At 30.5% G+C, this 23243-nt stretch overlaps 1 protein-coding gene across 4 annotated transcripts in view; it reads left to right on the top strand.

Moving 5' to 3' along the window:
* Window positions 1-23243, top strand: part of LOC114327074 (rho-associated protein kinase 1) — a 194885-nt gene that overhangs the window by 104953 nt on the left and 66689 nt on the right. The window contains exon 17 of one of the 4 annotated variants that reach the window (XM_050654230.1): window positions 16011-16864. The exons of 1 other annotated variant lie outside the window; for it this stretch is intronic. In XM_050654230.1, coding sequence (XP_050510187.1) covers window positions 16011-16047 — 37 coding nt within the window. In that variant the 3' untranslated portion in view covers window positions 16048-16864. Of the gene's footprint in view, window positions 1-1428; window positions 1759-5815; window positions 8219-16010; window positions 16865-23243 lie in introns of those variants that run through there. 2 more of the 4 variants (XM_050654228.1, XM_050654229.1) reach the window with 2 other exon arrangements.

Raw genomic sequence — 23243 nt, 5'->3', positions numbered from 1 at the left:
CCTTTTATTAAAAAAAAAACGGAAAAAATAGATGAAAAATCCACATACAGTTGAGATTATGTGCTAAAAACATTGTAAAAAATATCAAAAAAGAGGGTTTGTCGTATTTTGAACATGATCGATTCTAAAAAAAAGACAAACCGTTTATGAGCTAAAAATATGGGGGAAATACAAAAAAAAATGGGTTTTTTTTCGAATTTTAGGATGTTCCGGTGAGAAACTGGCAAATCTAACCCAGCCATTCGAAAGAACAAAAAAAACACACGAAACATAATTATTTAGAAGTTTGCCAAAAATTACCTACATAACCTGAAAATTATATTTTGAAAAATTCAAATATTTTTCGTGAGCTAAAAAAATCTGAAAAACATCAATGTTTGTGGGCATAAAAATGTATCTTCATGAATTTTTTCAGATTTTTTAAAGCAATAGATCGCTCAGGAATTTTTTAACACTTGTTTGTGGGAGACACCGGGGACACCTAGGGAGCTAAAAATGTGGCTAAAGGAATTTCTATGTACTTTCAGCTTTCAGGTGTCCAATCTAAAATAAAAATAAAATGAAAAGTGGAGTGAAGATTTTATCATCTCATCTCTCTATAACCTTTCTAATACTTTTTCTAAAACAAGTGTTAGGGACAAAAAGATTAATTGTAATGCAGATTTGTGTGGTGATAAATAAATCAGTATTTAGCCGCTCTCCACCAGGTGTTTAGGACTTAGGAGTCAAAGACAGTCCTATCGATAGTTAGTTCAAACAAAAGATAAAAGAAAAACAAATAATCTCAAAACAGATGTTTACCGGACTAGTTTTTCGTTAGTGCACATTACTGAATGGTAGATTATAGCTATTTGTATAACAAGGGAGGAAAGTGTAACTTTTCCTCCCGAGAATGAAGTTTACTGCCCGACGCGTAGCGGAGGGCAGTAATCATTCAAGGGAGGAAAAGGCACTTTACTCCCATGTTATACATATGGTTTTTCCACCTTCCTCAAATAACAAGTAATTTTTTCATTTTTACTTAATTTATTTATGTAACTAACCAACAAAATTTATTAGAACTAAAACAACAAGTAGGTACAATGTAACTGTCAACTGTCAAATATAAGTCAAATTATTAATGTAAACATTGTTAAATCAAAATAACAATTTACTGTTTTTTACCATTCTGCAAAATAGAGGGTGTTTTATAAATAAACGTTAAAATGTATAGATACTTCGTAATAGAAAATAGATATTATACAGGGCGTCAATAAGTTATATTTCATGAATGAAATACTATGACGTCACTTTTACTTTTCCTCCCTAGGGAGGAAAAATATTTTCCTCCCTAGGGAGGAAAAGTACAACTTTGCTCCCTACAATCAGGTCCGGAAAAGTATACTTTCGGTAGAGGTAGGTGGAAAAAGATATTATTTGGTTTTTCAGTCTGTACAGAACCTACTCAATTCTTGTCAGGGACCACTACTGAGACGACTGTGCCTAGCTAGTGGCTGAGCATTGCATGGCTTTGGGATTGAATTTAGACATTAGTGATATAAATATAGATTTTTGACTTGAGTGGATCTTATTTTAGAAAGCTGTAATGTAAATAAAATACAATTTATCATACCCCTCGAGTTTTTTCGTTTATTTTGGACTTTATGAGTAAATTCGTTATATTAATGTATATTTTTTTACACCATCAGAAAGTAGAGATGTCACAGAACAAAAAACGTACCGACTTAAAAAAGAGATATTTCAACGTGAGAATTGTCAATTGTAACTTATGGTGTTTTTTTTTTTTTCGATATTTAGGGCCGGTTGTTCGAACGCTAATCAAGAAGTTGATTATAATCAAGTCCCCTTAACAACCAGCAAATAACAAAATCCGTTGTTCGTATGCCAATCAGTTGATTGTAATCAATTATGTTAATTATTATCATTATGATAATTAAAATAATTTATTGATTAATTAATTATTAATTAATATAACGATTATTAACATAATTGATTAACTAAACAATTAATCTCATAATTGTAATCAATTATGCTTTGAACTGTCAATGACAAGTTGACATTGACAATAATTAAATATTTGATAATGATCAGTTGATTCCATTTTTGATTAGTGTTCGAACAACCGGCCCTTAGGTAATCAAAATAAGGGGAAAAATAAATATTTTAAATAAAAAAATTTACGGTACGTTTGGGACATAAAAAGGTAAGTAAGTTTTCACCAAAGGACATCGCACACATCTTATGGAAAATATAATGTCACTCAAATTCAATAAAATTTATACGAATAGATTCGTTTTAAATTAACTGTCAATTCTTATCATTGTGCCAACTCTTAATTATGATTAATTACGGCGCAAATTGCAATTAAAGTTTATCGAAATCACATTTTTGGAGTCTATAAACGTGTCAGTTATAATCACTATTGCTCTGGGTGCTATTCAAAACGGCTTAAACCCCGCTGGGCCTAAGCGGATTAGTGAAACTATTATAATAAGATGCTTAAGAGCTCGAGAAGATTTATGAACTAACTATAATTTGGGTATTTTAAAATATTTTTTCTCTCTCTAACTTATGTACCTACCCATTTGATTTCAGATTGATTTATATCAATTTCTGCTCTTATTATTGAAAATTAAGAGTTGGCGCAATGATAAGAATTGATCGTTAAATTGAAACGAATATATTCATATAAATTTTATTGAATTTGAGTGACATTATATTTTCCATAAGATGTGTGCGATGTCCTTTCGTGAAACAAAATTGTTTTGTGGAAGATAAAAATAAATAACCAAAAACTCGGATATTTGAATTTTCGCATAAATTTTGAGGTTATGTAGCTTTACGATTTAACTTTTTCAATTGGACTTGTAATTTTGCCAGAATTCGTGATAAACCGTTTTTACCCTTAAAAACTCACCCCTTCAACTTTCCGACTTCAGATCGTCAAATTATTTTTCGAAAACGTTTTAGAAAGGAGTTTTTGGAAAATGTTCTCAGGTAGGCTGCTTGACAGAGTAGTAATTGGATAATTAGATCTTGCCCAATATCTTTTTTAGAAGCAAAGTTATTTTGAAAGAGATTTAAACAAAATGAACTGAAACTGGCTTCTATAAGTTACAGCTTTCTTTTAACATAAGAATATGTGTTTATTTAAGATCCACTTAATACATTTTTTATTTTAGTAAACGTTTCATTTTATTAAAATTTGTAGGTAAGTTTTTACACGATTTTTGTAACCAATCACAATGTTTTTACTTGACTACTAATTCTATTTTACATCATAAACTTAGTTTCAAAAGTTATATATCACCTCAAATTATGCTCACATTCATAGTTGATTTTTTCATGAACAAATTAATGGATTCCGCTAATTTTTTTTTAATTATTCTAGATTATTCCTTGGTATTTACACAGTTGAGCAAATGTTTACTGAAACTTCTTTTTTGTACTTATACCGGATGGAACAAAAGAAATGTTTTTCTTATGTTAAGGGGCTATCCTAGTGTAAAAGTACGAAATTCATATACTTTTTTTTTGGAATTTCTAAAATAAAAAGTACCTTACCAATTGTTGGTATACACAGTCACAATTCAAAAATAGTTGCCCCATGGGTCTTTAGTATTTACATTAAACCTTGTTTTCCTCCTCAACAAACAAACAAATTCTTGTTTTGTTTGATTTTCACACATAGGGCGGTATAATTATTTTGCAGGTGTCTACCTGTCTGACCTACATTGCTGGTGTTAATAACCTAAGTCACAAACAGTTCTTGTACCGGGTGTCCCAATAAGAATGGCTCTCGGCCATATCTCAGGAACGGTTTATAGTAGAGCTTTGAAATAAAAAATTTTATAACAAAAGTTGCCTCAGGAAAAGCCTGGAAATTATTTTCATAATTGTGGGTCCACCGCTAGAGGGCGTAATTGAATATCAAAAATAAAAAAATCTAAATTTTACAAAATTTTCCTAATGAAGGGGCACTGGAAATCCGATTATTGTATTCTTCATCAAATTCTGCGCATATTTGATTTAACAAGTTTAACTCTACCTTTGCAAATAAGAGGTGGGGGTGAGTGGGAACCTTGTTATGAAAAAATGGCTGTAAGTCCGGTTCTGCTAAATCAAATTTTGAAAACTGGGTCTTGTTGAAGACAGATCTTTTTCTTCAATGTAAGCGTGATAATTTTGAACCATCTTAATAAGTAATAAGCCAGCTGGGAGGCGTTATTTAATTTTTTTCAGAAATCTAGTTTTCTTTGGAAAATATTAAATACAAGTATGCATTTTAAATCATACTTTATAACATTAGATTAAATTAGCAATAGAATAGCGAAAACCGCATGTCGATACCTTTTTTCTATCTCAAGATATTTCGAGAAACGTGTAAATTTTACTATCACCGGTAAACTAAGTTAATGAAAAGTAGTGTGCTGTGGAAAAAAACAAAATAACATTTTCCAGATGTCAACGTATAAAAATATAATTAATTAAAACAACAATATAAAGAGAAACAATACTATTAAAATTAAATATAACACAGAACAAAAAGAACTACTTAGTGACGACCTAAATATTCAAATTGTTACCCATCATACACTACTCTAGAATACATTATCCAGAGAATACTAAACGCCATTCAAAGCATATCGAGAGCAGAAATTGAGACTGCTGTTCAATCTACTCTTGAAAGAGTAAATGTTTGCAACGAAAATGATGGGCAAAAATTTGAACGTTTATGTCATCACTAAATAGTTGTTTTTATTTCTTTGTAATAGGGCTTTTCAACGCTTCTCATTTGTTTCTAGCCTCTGTCATATGCCGTATAATCCGTGTATAATATTAATATACGAGATACAAACGAGGCTCGAAACAAATGAGAAGCGTTGAAAAGACCTAATATACGTTGACAGCTGGAAAATGTTTCTTTGTTGTTTCCATAGCACACTACTTTTAATGAATTTCGTTTACCGGTGACAGTAACAGTTGTTTTTAAATTTACACGTTTTGTAAGATATCTCGAGATAGAAAAAAGGTATTAACATGCGGTTTTCGCTATTCTGTTGCTAATTTTATCTAATTTTGTAATATGGTATTAAAAATGCATGTTTGTATTTAATATTTTCCAAGGAACACTAGATTTCTGAAAAAAATTAAATAACGCCTTCTAGCTGGCATATTACTCAGTAAGTTGGTTCGAAATCATAACTTTTACATTGACGAAAAAGCTCTGACTTCAACAAGACCAAGTTTGCAAAATTTGATTAAGCAGAACCGGACTCACAGCCAGTTTTTCATAACAAGGTTCCCACTCACCCCCACCTCTTATTTCCAAAGGTAGACCTAAACTTGTCAAATCAAATATGCGTAGAATTTTATGAAGAATACGACGATCGGATTTCCAGTGCCCCTTCATTTGGAAAATTTTGTAAAATTTAGATTTTTTAATTTTTGATATTCAATTACGCCCTCTAGCGGTGGTCCCACAATTATGAAAATAATTTCCAGGCTTTTCCTGAGGCAACTTTTGTTATAAATTTTTTTATTTCAAAGCTCTACTATAAACGGTTCCTGAGATATGGCCGAGAGCCATTCTTATTGGGACACCCGGTATGTAAATACCAAAGAAAATAATAATAAAAAAAATTAGTGAAATCCGTTAATCTGCTCACGAAAAAATCAGCTACGAAAATGAGCACAACTTTAGGTGTTGCGTAACTTTTGAAACTATGTGTAGCATATCAATTGCATGCTTTCATAAATTTCTTCTTAATCCATTGTTACGTTCGACTAATACTGAGTGTTTTTTTATTAATAGGGAATCAACTCGCTCTAACATGAAGCCATACATGAACACCCAACAAAGGTCAGCCACTTTACCTGCTAACTCCTCCATGAACAGCAAATGACATCTCAGAGTCATTTAAAACCTATCATTGTGTTATATTTTTATCTATTATTTATTGAATTGTCGGTCCCAAAAGTCTGCAAGCAGATATTTGAAGGGTTTTCCGATATTCGATCGCTTATAGCTTGTTTTCTACGTTTTATTAAATATGTTTAACACAGTTTTGTGCCAATACGGCTGATTTTATTTTAAAAATAAATCTTGTGGTCTTTATATATGTATAAACCTCAGAGGTGGTCAGTGTGGACCAGACCTGATGCGACAGTGATGAATCTGACCGGTAGACCAGGAAGTGTAACTATTTTCCCAAACCACTCATTGATACACATACAGGTATCTAACAAATGCTTTTGGTAAACTTGGTGGTATACTCAATTCGTTCAGCCGAGATTCATTTTGACACATTCGGAATAGGAAACATATAACACAAAAATTCCTACTTCACACTATTAACCGCTCAAATCAACTTAATCTTTCATTAACCAAGAATTGTTGGAAATAGTGGGAGTGTATACTAAACTCATAAAATTTTGTGGAATTTATTTCTACGAAATATTTTTATTTTGTACAATAAATAATTTTCCCATTTTTGTTATCAATACATAATAATGGTGTAAACAAATAATTATTATTGATTGGCGTAAGGTTTATGTTATTTATGCCTGTTTACTATTAATAATATTATGTTATATGTTACGTTATATGCTATGTGCAGGTATGTTTAGTTATGTAGTAATTTCCAGTCATGTCTAGCAACCTAACTTCCCAAAAAAATTACCTACATCACTAGACAGTTGTGCCTCAGATTAACGAATCGACTTCAACAATGTGTAATAAACAAATTATACAAAAGATTGAACGTTATTTTTTATTTATAAACTACTGTAAGATTGCTATTTGATTTTAAATACTGAATTATATGGAAAACTGACATAATTTTACTCAAAAAGTATAGAAAACCCTTTAAAGTAGAGTTTGTAAAGTTATTTGTGTTAAAAATGTATACACATTTTCAATTTCTTTGCAACACGAAAATGCAGCATCTTCATAATACTCTGGTTAAATCGGAGAGTGCAGGAAGAGTCTATACCGGTTTCGGAGGTCTTTTCCCCCTCATCAGTAGTCCCATATCTTCTTCTCTCCGATTACTCCACGTATCATACTTTGGGCCTTCCCGAATTGCAAAGAAAGAAATTTCACGTATGCACTAGAGCCATCTCTAATTTGTTGGAATCTTTCTTGTTGCAACTTTTATCACGCTGAGCAGATGAGTTGTGAATTATTTAAAATTCTCTCATCTTAATTTCCTCGTCATCCTGTTTGATTTATAAATTTTGAAAATCTCAGGAGGTGTAACCAAAGAAAGTATTCCACCAGTCAATCTGGTGGTATGGAAACGATATTTATTATCGTTTTCTGTGCTACTTCGATTGATAACTTTTTATTTGTCTTAATTTTTTGATGAATTATTGCAAAAATTGCTTCAAAAGTTGATTTTTTGAAAATTTTTAATATTTTTTCTAAAAATGTACAAAAAACTTAATTTAGTGTGAGGATGGGGACAATATCACTAATATTCAGTTCAAACTTCAAATAATGTCACTTAATAGTTATTGCAATCACACAGCAATCATAAAAACCAATGGTAACACCTCAGGGCCAATTGAAATACAACGAGGTGTTAGACCGGGTTGTGCGCTATCGCTGATACTGTTTAACGTCTATTCAGAGGTAGTAATAATTGCGAACGCTTTATTGCAGTCTTTAGAAGGTATCAAGATAAACGGTGAAAGAGTAAATAACATCCGCTATGGAGATGCCACTGTTTTAATGGCTGATTCGGACTATAGTCTCCATATACTGTTAAATAGGGTCACTGAGAGTTGTGAAAAATGAGGATGAAGACTATACCTACTGCGAAAACCAAAGTTATGAAAATATCAAAGAACAAAAATTTACACTTTATAATTATATGTGATCCACCAATACTGAATACGTAGAATACAAATAAATATCTTAGTTGATGGTTCAACTATCAACTCAATTTTGAACAAGAAGTAAAGAGCGAGAATAGAGGTAGCCCAACAAGGCTTTATCAAAATAAAAAACTTGTTTTGTAACAGTAGTATTAATATCAGTCTTGATGTCGTTTTCTGCATTGCTATGTTATGGTTAATACTAATGAGAAGGGTTTTGAAAATATCTTGGACAACCTACAACACCAACGACAATGTCCGGAGAGGAATACAGTCCCTGACCATATTATTATGACCACCTAGGAATGTTTATAAAAATCAAGTATTCCACTAAGTACATTTTCTTTAAAAATTATTTTTAAATTTAATTTTGTTATGTAATGTTAATGTTATACATTAACTATTGGGACCGTGCAAGTTCGGAAAAGCGACACCTGGTTTCTACGCTCTGCACTTTTATTCGCACTTTTAATTATATTGGCCAATCATATGGTCCTGGTTACTGGATAATTGTTAAGGCCATAGTAAAAAAAAATCATAAGAAGAAAAAATAAGATTTAGGTTATGTTATTAAAACGTAAATAATTGTATGTAGTAAATAAAGGGAGTTATTAAAATGCAGTACTACAAGCAAAATACAATTAATTAAATTTACCTTTATATAATAATTGCATATCATATCAATATTGTGGAGCAATATATAATTTTTCTTCTTAAATGACAATAGGTATGAAATGTACGTCAATTTGACAATATGAATTATTTAAGAAAGTTGCAATTTTTCTCCGCTATTCGCGCACGATCGTTTCGCGTATCCCTTCCAAGTACTTGCACACCACGAATAGCATATTTAATAATAAACAGCAACAAAATATTTGAAAATATTACAGATTTATATATTTTTTAATATATTGTTAAATTCCTGACCTTAATCACGTAGAAAATATTTGGGAGCTTTTAAAACAAGAAATTTCCAGCGAAAAGGTCAAACACAAAATTGTTTTGATTGAAGAACTAATCCCTATATCATTTTAACGACAATGACAAATTGAAGCAAAGTGAATTTATCTACATTCAAAGTATGCCAAGTATGGGATATTTTTAAATGTTTTATTGCTATATACTACATATTTAATAATAAACAGCAATAAAACATTTGAAAATATCACATATTTATGTTTTTTTAATATTTTGTTGAACCCCCTTTAACTTTGATTACTACTAGTACCCCTCTTGGCATACTTTGAATGCAGTTAAATTCACTTTGCTTCAATTTGTTATTGTGGTTCTAATAATACAGGGTGTAACGAAAATACAGGTCATAAATTAAATCACATATTCTGAGACCAAAAATAGTTCGAATGAACCTAATTTACCTCAGTACAAATATGCACATAAAAAAAGTTACAGCCCTTTGAAGTTACAAAATGAAAATCGATTTTTTCGAATATATCGAAAACTATTAGAGATTTTTTATTGAAAATGGACATGTGGCATTCTTATGGCGAGAACATCTTAAGGAAGAATTATAGTGAAGTTTGTGCAACCCATAAAAATTTTATGGGGGTTTTGTTCCCTTAAACCCCCCCAAACTTTTGTGTACGTTCCAACTAAATTATTATTGTGATACCATTAGTTAAATTCAATATTTCTAAAACTTTTTTGACTCTTAGTATTTTTTCGATAAGGCAGTTTTTATCGAGTTACGGCTTCTTTTTTGATATGTTTACATAAAAATTTTATTGGGATTTCGTTCCTTTAAACCCCCCAAATGTTTGTGTATGTTCCAATTAAACTTTTACTGCGGTACCATTAGTTAAACACAGTGTTTTTAAAACTTTTTTGCCTCTTTGTATTTTATCGAGAAGGCACTTTTTATCGAGATATTACTTCTTCTTTAATATGGTTCAAAATATACCTAAAAATGTAATTAATCATAAATAAATTTTCATATTATTACAAAGTCTCCATAATCGTACTTAGCCATATACAAATATGTGGTGGATTTGACAAATATTCAAAATATCTCGATAAAAATTAAGATACTACTACCATAAGAATGCCACGTGTCTATTTTCAATAAAAGATCTCTAATAGTTTTCGATATATTGGAAAAAATCGATTTTAATTTTGTAACTTCAAAGGGCTGTAACTTTTTTTATATGCACATTTTTACTAAGGTAAGTTAGGTTCAATCGAACTATTTTTGGTTCCAGAATATGTGATTAAATTTATGACCTGTATTTTTGTTACACCCTGTATATTAGTTCTTCAATCAAAACAAGTTTTTGGTGACCTTTTTACTGGAAATTTCTCGTTTTTAAAGCTCCCAAATATTTTCTATGGGATTAAGGTCAGTAATTCAACAAAATATTAAAAAATATATAAGTATGTACTATGTATTTTCAAATATTTTATTGCTGTTTATTATTAAATATATTGTAGTTAATGTATAACATTAACATTACATAACAAAATTAAATTTAAAAATGATTTTTAAACAACATGCACTTAATGGAATAGTTGATTTTTGAAGATATTCTTCTTTAGCGGCGAATCGATTGAGGGTAAAATTGTACATAGATCTGCGCGCCTGCGCACACTGACAGTATGTAGTTCTGACAGTATGTAGTTCATTGCTAATCTTTCAAAATAGGTATGTATGTATCTGTAACCGTGCAAATAATTCATTAAAAGAATATATTAGTGTTTTTAGGAAATGTATTATTTATTATAATTATTCTTGTGTTTTTGGATTTGTGTTTCTCTGTAGTAAAATAATAAAATATTATGTAAGCATAACATTTTTACACTATATGTCGCCGTGTTGTGTAATTATATCCGAAACTTACATGTCAATTCCTAGGGCCTCGCTGGAGTAGTGGGTAATGCGTTAGCACTGAGATTGGAATGACGCGGGTTCAATTCCTGGGCGATTCATATTTTTTTTTATTTTTGGTTGTTTTAATAAAAACTTTTTGAAAGTGGTAGATAAGAAAGTTAGTTTGATTTTTAAATAAAATACAAATAATCTTTTGAGTATATTTACTTCGTTTAAATTACCTATTATATAATAGAAGACTATCTTCTTACGTGCGTACAAAGTACACACACATTCTTTTTTTATAAAAATTCATAGGTGGTCATAATAATATGGCCAGGGACTGTAGATACAGATACGAGAGCTGCTAAAGATCGTTAAAGTTAGGAAAGTTAGCTACCTAGAACATATAATAAACGAAAATATCGCTTCGAGCAACTGATCATCCAGGTGAAGATTGAAGGAAACGGGATCTCGGTAGGCGCCAGATTGCAGATACTGGACCGGCGTTGATTCAACATCTTTGTTTAGAGTCGCATTGGTCAGAGACAGATTTGCCATTATAATCGCTAACCTCCACTAAAGGACACAGCACCACAAGAAGAAGTCCCTAGAATCATGAAACTTGTAGTAATAGTCGAGTGAGAAAGAAAACAAGCTATAATAGCGTGACATTAGCCTTTCAAAATATTTTAACTCACCTATTTTTGTTTTATTATTGAGATTTTTGGGACACTCCCCTCATATCGTATCTTCATCATCGAAAATGCTTCGTTTCATTACTAATAACTAGATACAAGTTTGTGATTATAGTTCTCGAACATGATTTGTATCGGTGTTAGCCCTTGTTGTTGGTTACTAGATAGTTTATTTAATAAGGCACTAATAATTGTACAATTGGAATATTTGATAGGTTAGATCATTTTTGTTCCTTATCGTAAATGCTAAAATACTTATAAAAGGGTAAGATTAAAAGTTTACAGGGAATAGTGGTAAAATCAGAAATTAAATCTACTTATGGTTGTTACAGTTTAAATACCGTTGGACGTCATTATGTACGTCAGAGATCTCAGTTAACATTGTTGCCAAATTACTAAAAAAATCCCAAATTCATTTTAAATCAAATATATCACCTAATTATTGCAGAAATGGATTATACAACAAAACAAATTAATATTCAATGTAAAAAAAATTCGAAATAGAAAACAAGAATTAAGTAATAATTTTACGTTAAAGTAAATAATAAATACAATAAATATAATGAAAATACTTACAGTACATAGTAAAAACAAATCTGAAGTGTCAACACCCCAACAGTCGAATAAGTATTACCAATTTATGCCAAAATGTCACCTTCGTTCAAACACAGTTAAATTGTGATCCGGACGAGTGTGCTTCATAAAAACGCTTTATAATCCACTTGTACAAATTAAATGAAACAAGTTATGGTGTATTTCTTTTTAAGTTTACATTGATAGAAATCTTCAATTATTATTTCTACGCGTATATTATAACAAAATATGTCTAGTGGCTGTAATTCCAGTGTACTTGGCTAAACCATTTTAAAAAGAAACAGACGTACAACTTAAATATTTTGTGTTGGTATATCTTGTGACGTCACTTGCTATGACGCGGATAATGTGCAACGGTATCTATACTGAACGAACCATACTTAACCTCAAAAATAAAAATCGAAATGGATTGCAATAGTTGTTCAGAATGAACGTTTTCGGACTTGTCAGTCCATCTTCAGTGAACTTGGGAGTACTTGCGCTAATAACCGCAAAACCAAACAGTTGATGAGTTTAAATTGTTGTTTACATACTTAAAAGCATTAAATTAGCCGACTTGAAGTCTATCAAAATAACTACCAGGTATTGCATTTGTGCCTACCCAAAATAGGTAATTACATGTATATTGGATCGCTATTGCCTGCCAACTTAGTTTGTGGTGAAACATTTAAGGAATAAAGATGATCTCTCCTTGATATTTAAGTAGTTAAAGTTGATCAACAAATATTTTTTATTGGTTACTGATGAATCTTGCTTAAGTTAGCGCAATGTACAGGCCTTATTTATTATTCTCCCTATTAATGTGTATATGTAAATTTATATCAAATTATATTGCCAACTGAAATTTCTCAATTCTAGATAATTAATTGAATTAAAAATCACATACGTGGCCGGTTTCACGAACTTAAAATATTTCCACACTTACTAATGAAGATTTAACCTTTTCTTAAAAAATATAAGGGTACTATATGGATTTAGTATTGATTTGTTAGGAATAAAGATACCAAATGGTAACTGCACACTAGTCATCTGGAGAATTTATCTACAGATGCTATTGCGAGGAAGTCAAATTGCTCATTTGACGTAAAATATAAGAAAACAATTCTTAAGAGGATGGGTACGTATTTTCGTCTGCAATGCTATTCAAATGGGGATTCATTTTTTTCGAATCCTGAGAAAACTAATAAGTATTTTTGAAAAATTTAAACTCAGAATGAAAGACTACGTTATTAGAGAGGGCCGAAAGTCCCTGAGAACTTCTATAATGTTTATTTTAATAAGTTACAGGGGTGAAAAACTAAGAGAAAATTTAGTGTTATTTTTAATTTCAAATATCTAATTTAAAATAAACTTTCTATTTATTCTAAAGGACTTTCGGCCCTCGGTAATAATTTAGTCTTTCATTCTGCGTTTAGATTTTTCAAAAATAGTTATTGGTTTTTTCAGGATTCGAAAAAAATGAACACAATGTCCGTGGTAATATTTTCCAAATCTATCTTTGTCATACAACGCACTCAGTCAAATAGAATATTGTCAGGATAATGTCAGTCAGACACTGACAATCAGTGACAACTTTGAATATTTGACATGAATCGGGAATATTTTGAGTTGTTGATTAAATATTATTGATATATAGGGTATTTGATAAATAATTGATTTAAGACGTGAACTTTATAAAAAGTTATTTATTGTGTATTATTTATGGAAGATAGAAGCAGAGAATACATCAAGATATATTCTGTGATCCAAGTATTTTGTTGTTAAAGATGTTCAAAATTGTAAGCGTTCCATAGTAACAATATATTATTAAAAAATCACTTTAACACTTTTCCTCTTTTCTCGATTGAATATTAGTTTTTGTTGTAGGTACATATAAATTATTACAATCACTGAATACATAGTTAGTGAAAAAATTATCACATTTATTAACTAAATTAATAATTTGCAATTATACAAAAAATAACAGTTATCCAAGAACATTCAAAAGCCATCTCTTTAAGTTAGTTATGACATTGTCAACTAAAATGACATTCTAGTAATATTTACATATCCATACCAGTGTGAATTTTACTACACGTAATTTGCCATGTAAAGACAGAAAAGGTAGGGATAGCCGTAAAATATTTGCGAATTATGTACCCATAGCCTTAAGGTAAAAGATGGGGCCTAGATAGGACCGCAAAAAGATTTTCTAATATACAGCGTCACTCATATTGACAGGATGGAGCAAATTTATCTTTTTGAAGTTATACTTCTTTAAAAATGTTGAGAGTGAATTTTTATAAAGGCGACAGTATGAAGTACGCACATACCTACAGTATGAAGTTAGTGGCTAAGTCTTTTAAGTTACGTATGTTTCAATACAAATAAAAACAAAGTATGAACAAAATTTATTAGTGTTTTTAGTAAATATATTCATTTTCATTTTTGTGTCTTTGGATTTGTCTTCGTTTGGAATAGGATAATAATTATTAATATTAAAATATGATGAAAAAAAAATTTAAAATTTGTGTAGAAAATCTGACGTTTTTTAGATTTTCTATGATTCATCAAGGGAAAAGTAATTGCAGGGAGGCTACAGTTAATAAAAAATGACGATTTAACGTTATTTGTAATTTTTAGTATTATTTTAAGTATTAAAATTAGTTTAATATATAAATAAAAATACAATTAAATTGTTTAAAATATATTATTTATTTTGTTGAAATCATAATAATAGAAATATAACTTCTTACGTACGTACAAAGTACACACTATTTTTTTTTTAATGGAACATCCTGTATATTGTTACAACTTTTAATTCTCCTCGATGTTCTGGTTTTTTTGATATAATACTTTGCAATGTTATACGGGGAAGCTTAAAAGATAATTACGTTTTTTATTAATTTCGTAGCAATATTAACACCCTGTAGAATTGTAGAGACTTGACATCAAAAAATCTATTCGTATTCAAATGATTTTTAATATAGTCCGAAATAATTAACGTATCGAAAAATTTAATTTTGGTATACAGGGTTGGTCGAAACTTGGAATATTTTTTCTTAAATGGAACACCCTGCATGTTAGTATTGTAATAAAGTGCTATTTTATTGTACTTGATTATTTCCTAAGGGATTCCCTATACCTAATTGTTTTGATTTGTGAGTTATTCGTGATTCTTTGAGCCAAACATCGAGGAGAATTCACAAATGTAAAAATATAATATAGCGATGGTTAAACTGCAAAACCTCGTAAGTCAGTTTTATGTAACTTTACAGGAGAGACAAAAAATATTTTAGCTTCTTTATTTAACCTTCAATTTTTTTCATTTTTTGTGTGTAGGGTTCTTTTTAGGTAAGGATTATATTACCATTGAGTAAAATTCAGTAATATTGTTTTTTTAAAGTGACTTACGAGGTTTTTTTACTTAAAATCTTAAACTATCGTTAAACTTACGAGGTTTTGTCTCATAAAAATGAAACTTACGAGGTTTTGCAACTTAAAATTTTACTTATGAGCTTTTTGTAGATGTCGCTAGTACCATTAAATTTAAATATTGACTTACAAGCTTCCGTAGTTTACAAGATATATAAAAGAATAAACCAAAAACGTATAAAAGTCATAATTGACCAAAAGTCAACTTACGAGGTTTTGCAGTTTAACCATCGATAGGGTGTTCAATTAACAAAAAGATAAGTTTTTTTCACTCTGTTGATATAGGTGGCCATGTATATTTGAAAATGTTTTTAAAGTACTGCCTTTAAGGCCAACTGCCTTTTTTAAAGAAATAAACGGCACTGAAAAGTTTTTTCTGTATATACAAGGGTTAATCAAAAATTAGGTATCGTACAATCGAACAAGGTTGAGATCTACTAGTTAATTGTGGAGGTAATAGTTCTGAAACGACCAATTTAATATGTTGTGTCAAAAAATTATTATATCGTTTGATTCACGACTGTATTTTGACAAATACTAATCAAAATCAAATTGAAAAAAAATGCCAAAATGATTAGAATAGCTGTGCTTCTTTTTTACAGTGTAACAGCTCATCCTCTTGGTGCTGCCTGCGACTAAAACTAGAAATTGTACTTAGAAAACTAATTTTTAGCGATAATCTAGCGAAAATTTAACAATTTTGCTCAAAATTTCAGGTCCAATAATGTGTTTGAAGGGTTTCAAAATGTATAATAGGTCTAAGTGTAGTAGAAGATGCAGTTCGTCAAATATAGACTTAATATTTTGTATGAACAGTGTCCGAGGAAGCAATTTTTTGCATTCCTTTGAATTTATTCCAGTCTTTTAGGTTTTTAATATCAAATTAGGACCGTAATTACTTATCCAAGCCCTTCTATCGATCGACGTAACAATAGTCGGGTAAAATTCAAAATGGTGGATCTCTTATGACAGATAAACATCCAAAATGGCGGATCTGTAAAAAAAATTATCTTCTTAGAAATTTTAAATAGATAATCCATTTTGACGGATCAAAATTATTAAAAACACTTGTTATTTTCGTTTGAGATAAAATATTTTCTGATTTTTAGTCCTCTAAACAAATTTTTCATCTTTTGAGCATATTTTAAACAATTTCACCGACTGTATGTCATCGGTCCACCTTCATATGTTTTATTTTAATCTTAGTGGACTATATTTGACGAACTGCTAAATAAAAACATAAATATTTGACATAACTGCAATCTTTTTGTTATTTTTTCGTTCTATTATGAAACAATCGGTCTATCTATATCTTAAATTGACAAATCTTTGTTAAACTTAATCTTAATTACTTATATTGTTACATATTTTATAAAAATGTTTTTGCGTTCATATAGAATTGTTCTATTTTGTTTTTATCTATGTTTGTACTCAATACATTTTACTTATTACCTTTTTCAGCCTGTTTAGAGTGTTTTTAGGTTATTCAGAGAGTCGCAAAGAGATGAGATTTATTTTAAAGCGTATGACTTTGACGATTATATATTTCTCTCGAGTGTTATTAAATTTGATATTATTAGTCAAAGGCAATCGTTTATATGAGAGTGTAGACTTTCTCAAGTTGAGCGATGCTCACTGATGATGTTCTGAGGTTAATAAGCGTCATTTTTATGACATCTTTCAATACTCCTCGACCTTTTGCTCCTTCAGGAATGCATAAGGCAAGCGCAGAGTGTTAGTTACAGTGGATCAACTCCTCAATGTACCCAGAAGTGGAAACTTTAAAGAAACATTTACATTTCTTCTTTGTTCTTGTTGTTTGTTGCAATAAATATTGTGCAGTAATTATGTTTAGGCTTTGTACAATCAACAGTAAGAGTTCCTTTCATCTATAACCTTGTCATTCCCCTTAATTTCTTGGCCAGGAGGTTGTGCGTCCTCTACGGTTTCTTTTTCGATAGAGATTCGTCTTAAATTGCAGATTTCGTGAGTTTGCGGACAAATCTGCTTAGAGTATTCCAAGGCCACTAACTGTGCAACTAAAAGAATCATTCAATCAATATTCTTTAACACATTCCGTAGTTTTATGGGTCCGTAGTTAATGTCCCGGGTTTAGGGGCATTAGTCACTGCCAAAGTTGACAGACAAGTTGGAACATAGAACGATAGAACATAACTTCCTTTTGGTCAACTGGGAATGCCTAAGGCAATCGCAGAGTGTTAGTTACAGTGGCTCAAGTGCTCAATATACTCAAAGGTGAAACCTCAAGAATCATTCATATTTCTTTGTGTTTGTTATTTGTAACAATACATATTGGACAGCAGTTGTGGTCAACGGTTTTGGCTTTATACAGTTCACAACAACAGTTACAGATCTACAACCTTTTCATTACCCTTAAATTCTTAGCCAAGGGGTTTTGCGCATAGACATATTAAGGGAAGACAAGGCATACTGAGCAAAAAAGCGTAACGCGAAAGCAGTCGATCGGTGGTCTATCTATCTTTTTTAACCGAGCGATCCCACGCATGTGACAGACAAAGATGGTTAGACCACTCAATCCTTAATATTGGCGTTACACCTCGATGCACAGAGCCATACCTTGCCTAATCTACTAGTTATTATATCTATGGTTTTGTGTCCTCTACAGCTTCTTTTTTGATAGATCTTCGTCTTAAACTAAAAGGATCATTCAATCAATATTTTTTATTAACACATATAAGTTTTATGAGTCCGTTCTTAATATCCCGAGTTTAGGGGTATTAGTCACTGCCAAAGATGACAGGCATGTTGATAGACAAAATTACAATACTCTACAATAGGGCTTTTCATTCACAGTCATTTGTTTCGAGCTTTTGTCATATGTTGTATAATCCGTGTATATTAATATTGTACACAGATTATACAACATATGACAGAAGCTCGAAACAAATGACAGTCGACGAAAAGCCCTATAGACGGCCGGAGTGATGACGTAGAAGTGTCAATTTTTATTGACGTATATGTCAGATTTTTTTCCAAACAAACGTTGTTTAGTGTGGCAAATTTGTATTTTTTATTGTTTTTTCAGTTTTTGCACAGAATATTTCCGTTTTTTGCAATATTTAAGTATTGTTATAGTTACTACAACAATTTTATAAGGTTGTGTAAATAATAAAGCATGATGTTTTATATAAATAGCAATAAAATGTATGTATGGGTGAAGTAAGGTTTAAGTTTAGGAGACCGAATTAAGATAGTGAAATTAAATAAACACTATAATTAAACATAAAAAATTGCACAGGAAGCGACATTTTAACTTTATACTAATTAAAAAGTCTTGAGATTCGGTAAATATCTATCCCTATCTTTTCAACGTGTTCACAATGTTTGTTTGGAAAGTGATCATAACACTGAATATAGCCGCAGTTAGCCGTGACGTCACACTCCGGCCGTCTATTACAAGCTTAGACAAGGAAAGAGAGAGGACGAGTAATCCTATGACCAAAAGTGAAGCCAAACTGACACCAGAGATTTTGATCATCGACGTATCTTTGGGGTATTGTTATGCATTGAGTATTTAAAATAAAAACATGAAATGTATTTAAAATGAAGAATTTGTGTACGGTAAATGTTTTATTAAGATGCTCATATTACGTACATATGTTTCAATACATACATATGTTTTTATTACGAATTTTAGATGATGATTTACTTTATTTTTTATGAAATTTTAACCTTCAACGAACACCCACCACTGGCAACCCATTGTTATTTTTGACGTGACCGCCATGTTTCTGGTGACAAACAAACCAAAAACTGGCTTCACTTTTGGAACGTGTGTTTTAAATGAGTGTTACCCGTCCTCTCTTTTTTCCTTGTCTAAGATTACAAGTATGGAGACCTACACAGAGGAGAGGAATCGAGATAGGACGACCTTGAAATTTTTGTACACAATTTTGCCTGTTTTCTTGGTTTCTCGCTAGGGCGGCGGTGGCGTAGAAATAGATGCTACTTTTGCATTGGAGTGAATGTGAAAATTTCGAAAATAATTAATTATTCGTAGTTAATATAAGATTATTGGTTTTGGTGGTTAATATTATTTAAATATGAGTGCCAAGAAAGCTTACACTAAAAGAACTTGCTTCGTACCGGGATTTATATCGAGTTATCGTTCCGATAAAAAATTCAAAAGGGAACTTAACGAAGTTAATAAAGACTTTTTATAAAGATTTGTCTTTATGTTATTTATAACGTTCGTGGATTAAACCTATTCGTTTGTATGTTATTTCCTTCGGTGTAAATAAAATTTGTGCCTATTATTGGTTTTTATTTTAACCTGAAAATTATAGTGATAATAGTAGGACGATCTTGAAAGTTTTTCTGTCGAAACAATGCATTTTTTGAGACAAAATATTTCACAAAAATTAACATTAATTTTATAAAAGTCAGACTATCGTCTGCGTAGTTTATAGACATATTTTTATTAACTAAATTTAAACATCTGATAGGTAAGCTTTCAGAATATAGATAAATGAAGTATTAAAAAAAAGCAGTTTAAATTTTGATAAAAAGAATACCTAATTAAAAAAAATTGATCAATAAACTTCAAATTATTTAAATAACTTTTTAAACTTTTTAAAAACAATTACGTACAGTTAAGTCAATTTTTTCAACTAACAAACTTTTTAATATCAGTTACAAAGATATTAAAAAATTAATTTGCCGTTGAAATACCATTGGTATATAAATGTGGCAGTTAGATAATGTGACAAAATATTTCCGCTTCAAAATAAGCTGTCCTACATATTAAAGTAATGACAAATTTAAATTTGATGTCACATCTCCATCTACAATGGTATATAAAGAATACACTTTTTACCACACGTCGATATGTTATAAGGTTAAAATAATTTATTTTTGGCATAAAACATATTCAGCTACAATCCACCAATAAATTAATGTCTAATTACGCTAAAAACAAAAATAAAATGAGTTAAATATTAAATAAGTCCATAAGAGCTAATGTATTTGTAGCACCTATTCGAACACTTGCGCCTCTAGCGGCGATTGCTGAAAGTTGAATTAGAGGTTGAAAAGTTAGCCCACAAACGATGCATTGCGTTTCCACTCTTACAGGTCTCCATAATTACAAGTCTACTTCCTATTTATTTTGAGGTTATTGTCCGGAATATTTGCAGCAGCCTTAGAGTATGGAAAATTTTTTACCCTCTCCCTGGAGTGACCGCAACGAGAACGAAACTGAATCCAAAACCAAGTTAGAACCAAACACGAGTGCCAGTGGCGTATCGCGTAGGCCACAAGAAACTATATAAAACTACATAATTAAATAATATTGCTCGTAGGTTTAGTTCAATTTTCTATTTTTATTAATTACACAATATTATGCATGGCTTACATAGAAAGATTGAAACAAATAACAGTATTTTAGTATGTTGAACTTTTATACCCACTCAAAATAAAACAGGATTAGGAATTAGGGGATGTGACGAAAGCAAACTTTTTGAATTATTGATTTATGATAGATATCTTTATTTCACATAGGTCGCAAAATTTCGGCTCCAATCCTATATTTAAATAGGATTTATTTTTTCGAATTCTGAGAAAAAAGTTACAGGGGTGAAAAACTAAGAGACAATTTAGTGTGATTTTTATTTTCAAAGATCTCATTCAAAAGAAACTTTTTATTTATTCTGAGGGACTTTTAGCCCTCGGTAATAATTTAGTCTTTCATTCTGCGTTTAAATTTTTCAAAAGTATTACTTTTTTCAGTATAGGGCTTTTCATTCACAGTCATTTGTTTCGAGCTTCTGTCATGTGTCACATAATATTAATATATTTACGTCATACGTTATTGGTATATAACAATGATACAAACTAGAGACGTATGACGTAGATATATTAATATTATGTGACACATGACAGAAGCTCAAAACAAATGGCAATCGATGAAAAGCCCTATAGGGCTTTTCATTCACAGTCATTTGTTTCGAGCTTCTGTCATGTGTCACATAATATTAATATATTTACGTCATACGTTATTGGTATATAACAATGATACCAACTAGAGACGTATGACGTAGATATATTAATATTATGTGACACATGACAGAAGCTCGAAACAAATGCCAATCGATGAAAAGCCCTATAGGGCTTTTCATTCACAGTCATTTGTTTCGAGCTTCTGTCGTGTGTTACATAATATTAATATATCTACGACATACTACTTTATTGGTATATAACAATAATACAAACCAAAGACGTATGACGTAGATATATTAATATTATGTGACACATGACAGCAGCTCGAAACAAATGACAATCTATGAAAAGCCCTATTGGAAAAATGAACACCATGTCAGTGGTAATATTTTCCAAATTGAATATTCGCTATCTTTGTCGTACAACGCACTCAGTCGAACAGAATGTGCTGACAAGACAGCGGCAATTTTAGATATTTGGCACGGCTTTAGGAATAATAATAACGTTTGATCCAAAATTATTGTCACCATAGGTGGCTCTCAACGACAGAGATAGATATACAGTGCATGTCTGTTCTTAATTCAGATATACTACTTTCCAGTTTACGTCAACTTTGCAGTGCACGTCAACTTAACAAGAAAAGGTAGGTTATGTAGAGATGTTGGTGGTGGACATATACAGCATCCTGTTTGATTTTATTTATTATTGTTACTTATAATTGTGTTAATTTTTTTTATTTTAGATTAAAGTTCTGTGTTAAAGGCTTTGACTGATTTTTTATGTTTTATAACGTTAATCAAAATTAATTGATAAAAATTCAGATTAAAGCAAGACATACGTAATTTTTTGCACGGCTAGCTTTGATCCAATAATTGTGTATCGCTCTTTATCTTGAGTTGTTTATTAAATAATATTGATAGTGTATTGGCTAAAGAATTTAAAGGCCGCGTCTCACCATCAAATAATTTGATCAAACAGTTTGAGCAAACTTGACGTACTTGAGGAAGTACGTCAAAGTGACGTCACAATTGCAGTTTTTTTGAAATTCTAAAAATCTGTGCTGTCACTATCAGTCTAGTTTGATCAAATTTTTTGTATTGAGTTGTCTAACTTGTTTGTACTTTATTTAAAATTAAAATTTTTCATTATTATCCACAATGAACACTCAGGATGTGACGTCACTAACTGTCACTTTCAGTTTGCTCAAACCAGTTTGATCAAATTATTTGATGGTGGGACGCGGCCTTAAGACGTGAAATTAATAAAAAATTTATTTATTGTTTATTATTTATGGAAGATCCCAAGCAGAGACTACACCAGGATATATATTGTGATATAAGCATTTTGTTGTTAAAGATATTCAAAATTTATCTAAGCGTTCCATAGTAACAATATATTATTAAAAAAATCACTTTTCCTCTTTTCTCGATTAAGTATTATCTTTTATGGCATAGTATATAAATTATTATAATCACTGAATACATAGTTAGTGAAAAATTATCATATTAATTAATTGAATTAATAATTTAAGCGATGATACAAGTAACAGTTATCCAAACATTCAAAAGTCATCTCAAGTTAATGGTGACAATGTCATTGTCAAGTAATGTTTATAGTATTTTTACTACATAAGCGATGTTACGTAGGTCAAAATTTTTGACTTAAGAGAACTGTCAAAACATTAGAATGTGACTTTTCATTATTGCCATGGCATGTTTATAATAAACATGGCAATAATGAAAAGTCACATTCTCATGTTTTGACAGTTCTCTTACGTCAAAAATTTTGACCTACGTAATATCGCTTTCGTAGTAAAAATACTATATGTATGTATCCATACCAGTGAAAACTTTACT

This window comes from Diabrotica virgifera, chromosome 6 (assembly GCF_917563875.1).
Source record: "Diabrotica virgifera virgifera chromosome 6, PGI_DIABVI_V3a".
Taxonomy (NCBI): domain Eukaryota; kingdom Metazoa; phylum Arthropoda; class Insecta; order Coleoptera; family Chrysomelidae; genus Diabrotica; species Diabrotica virgifera.
Note: the sequence above shows the minus strand (reverse complement) of the source record. Positions and strands in the feature narration are given on the sequence as shown.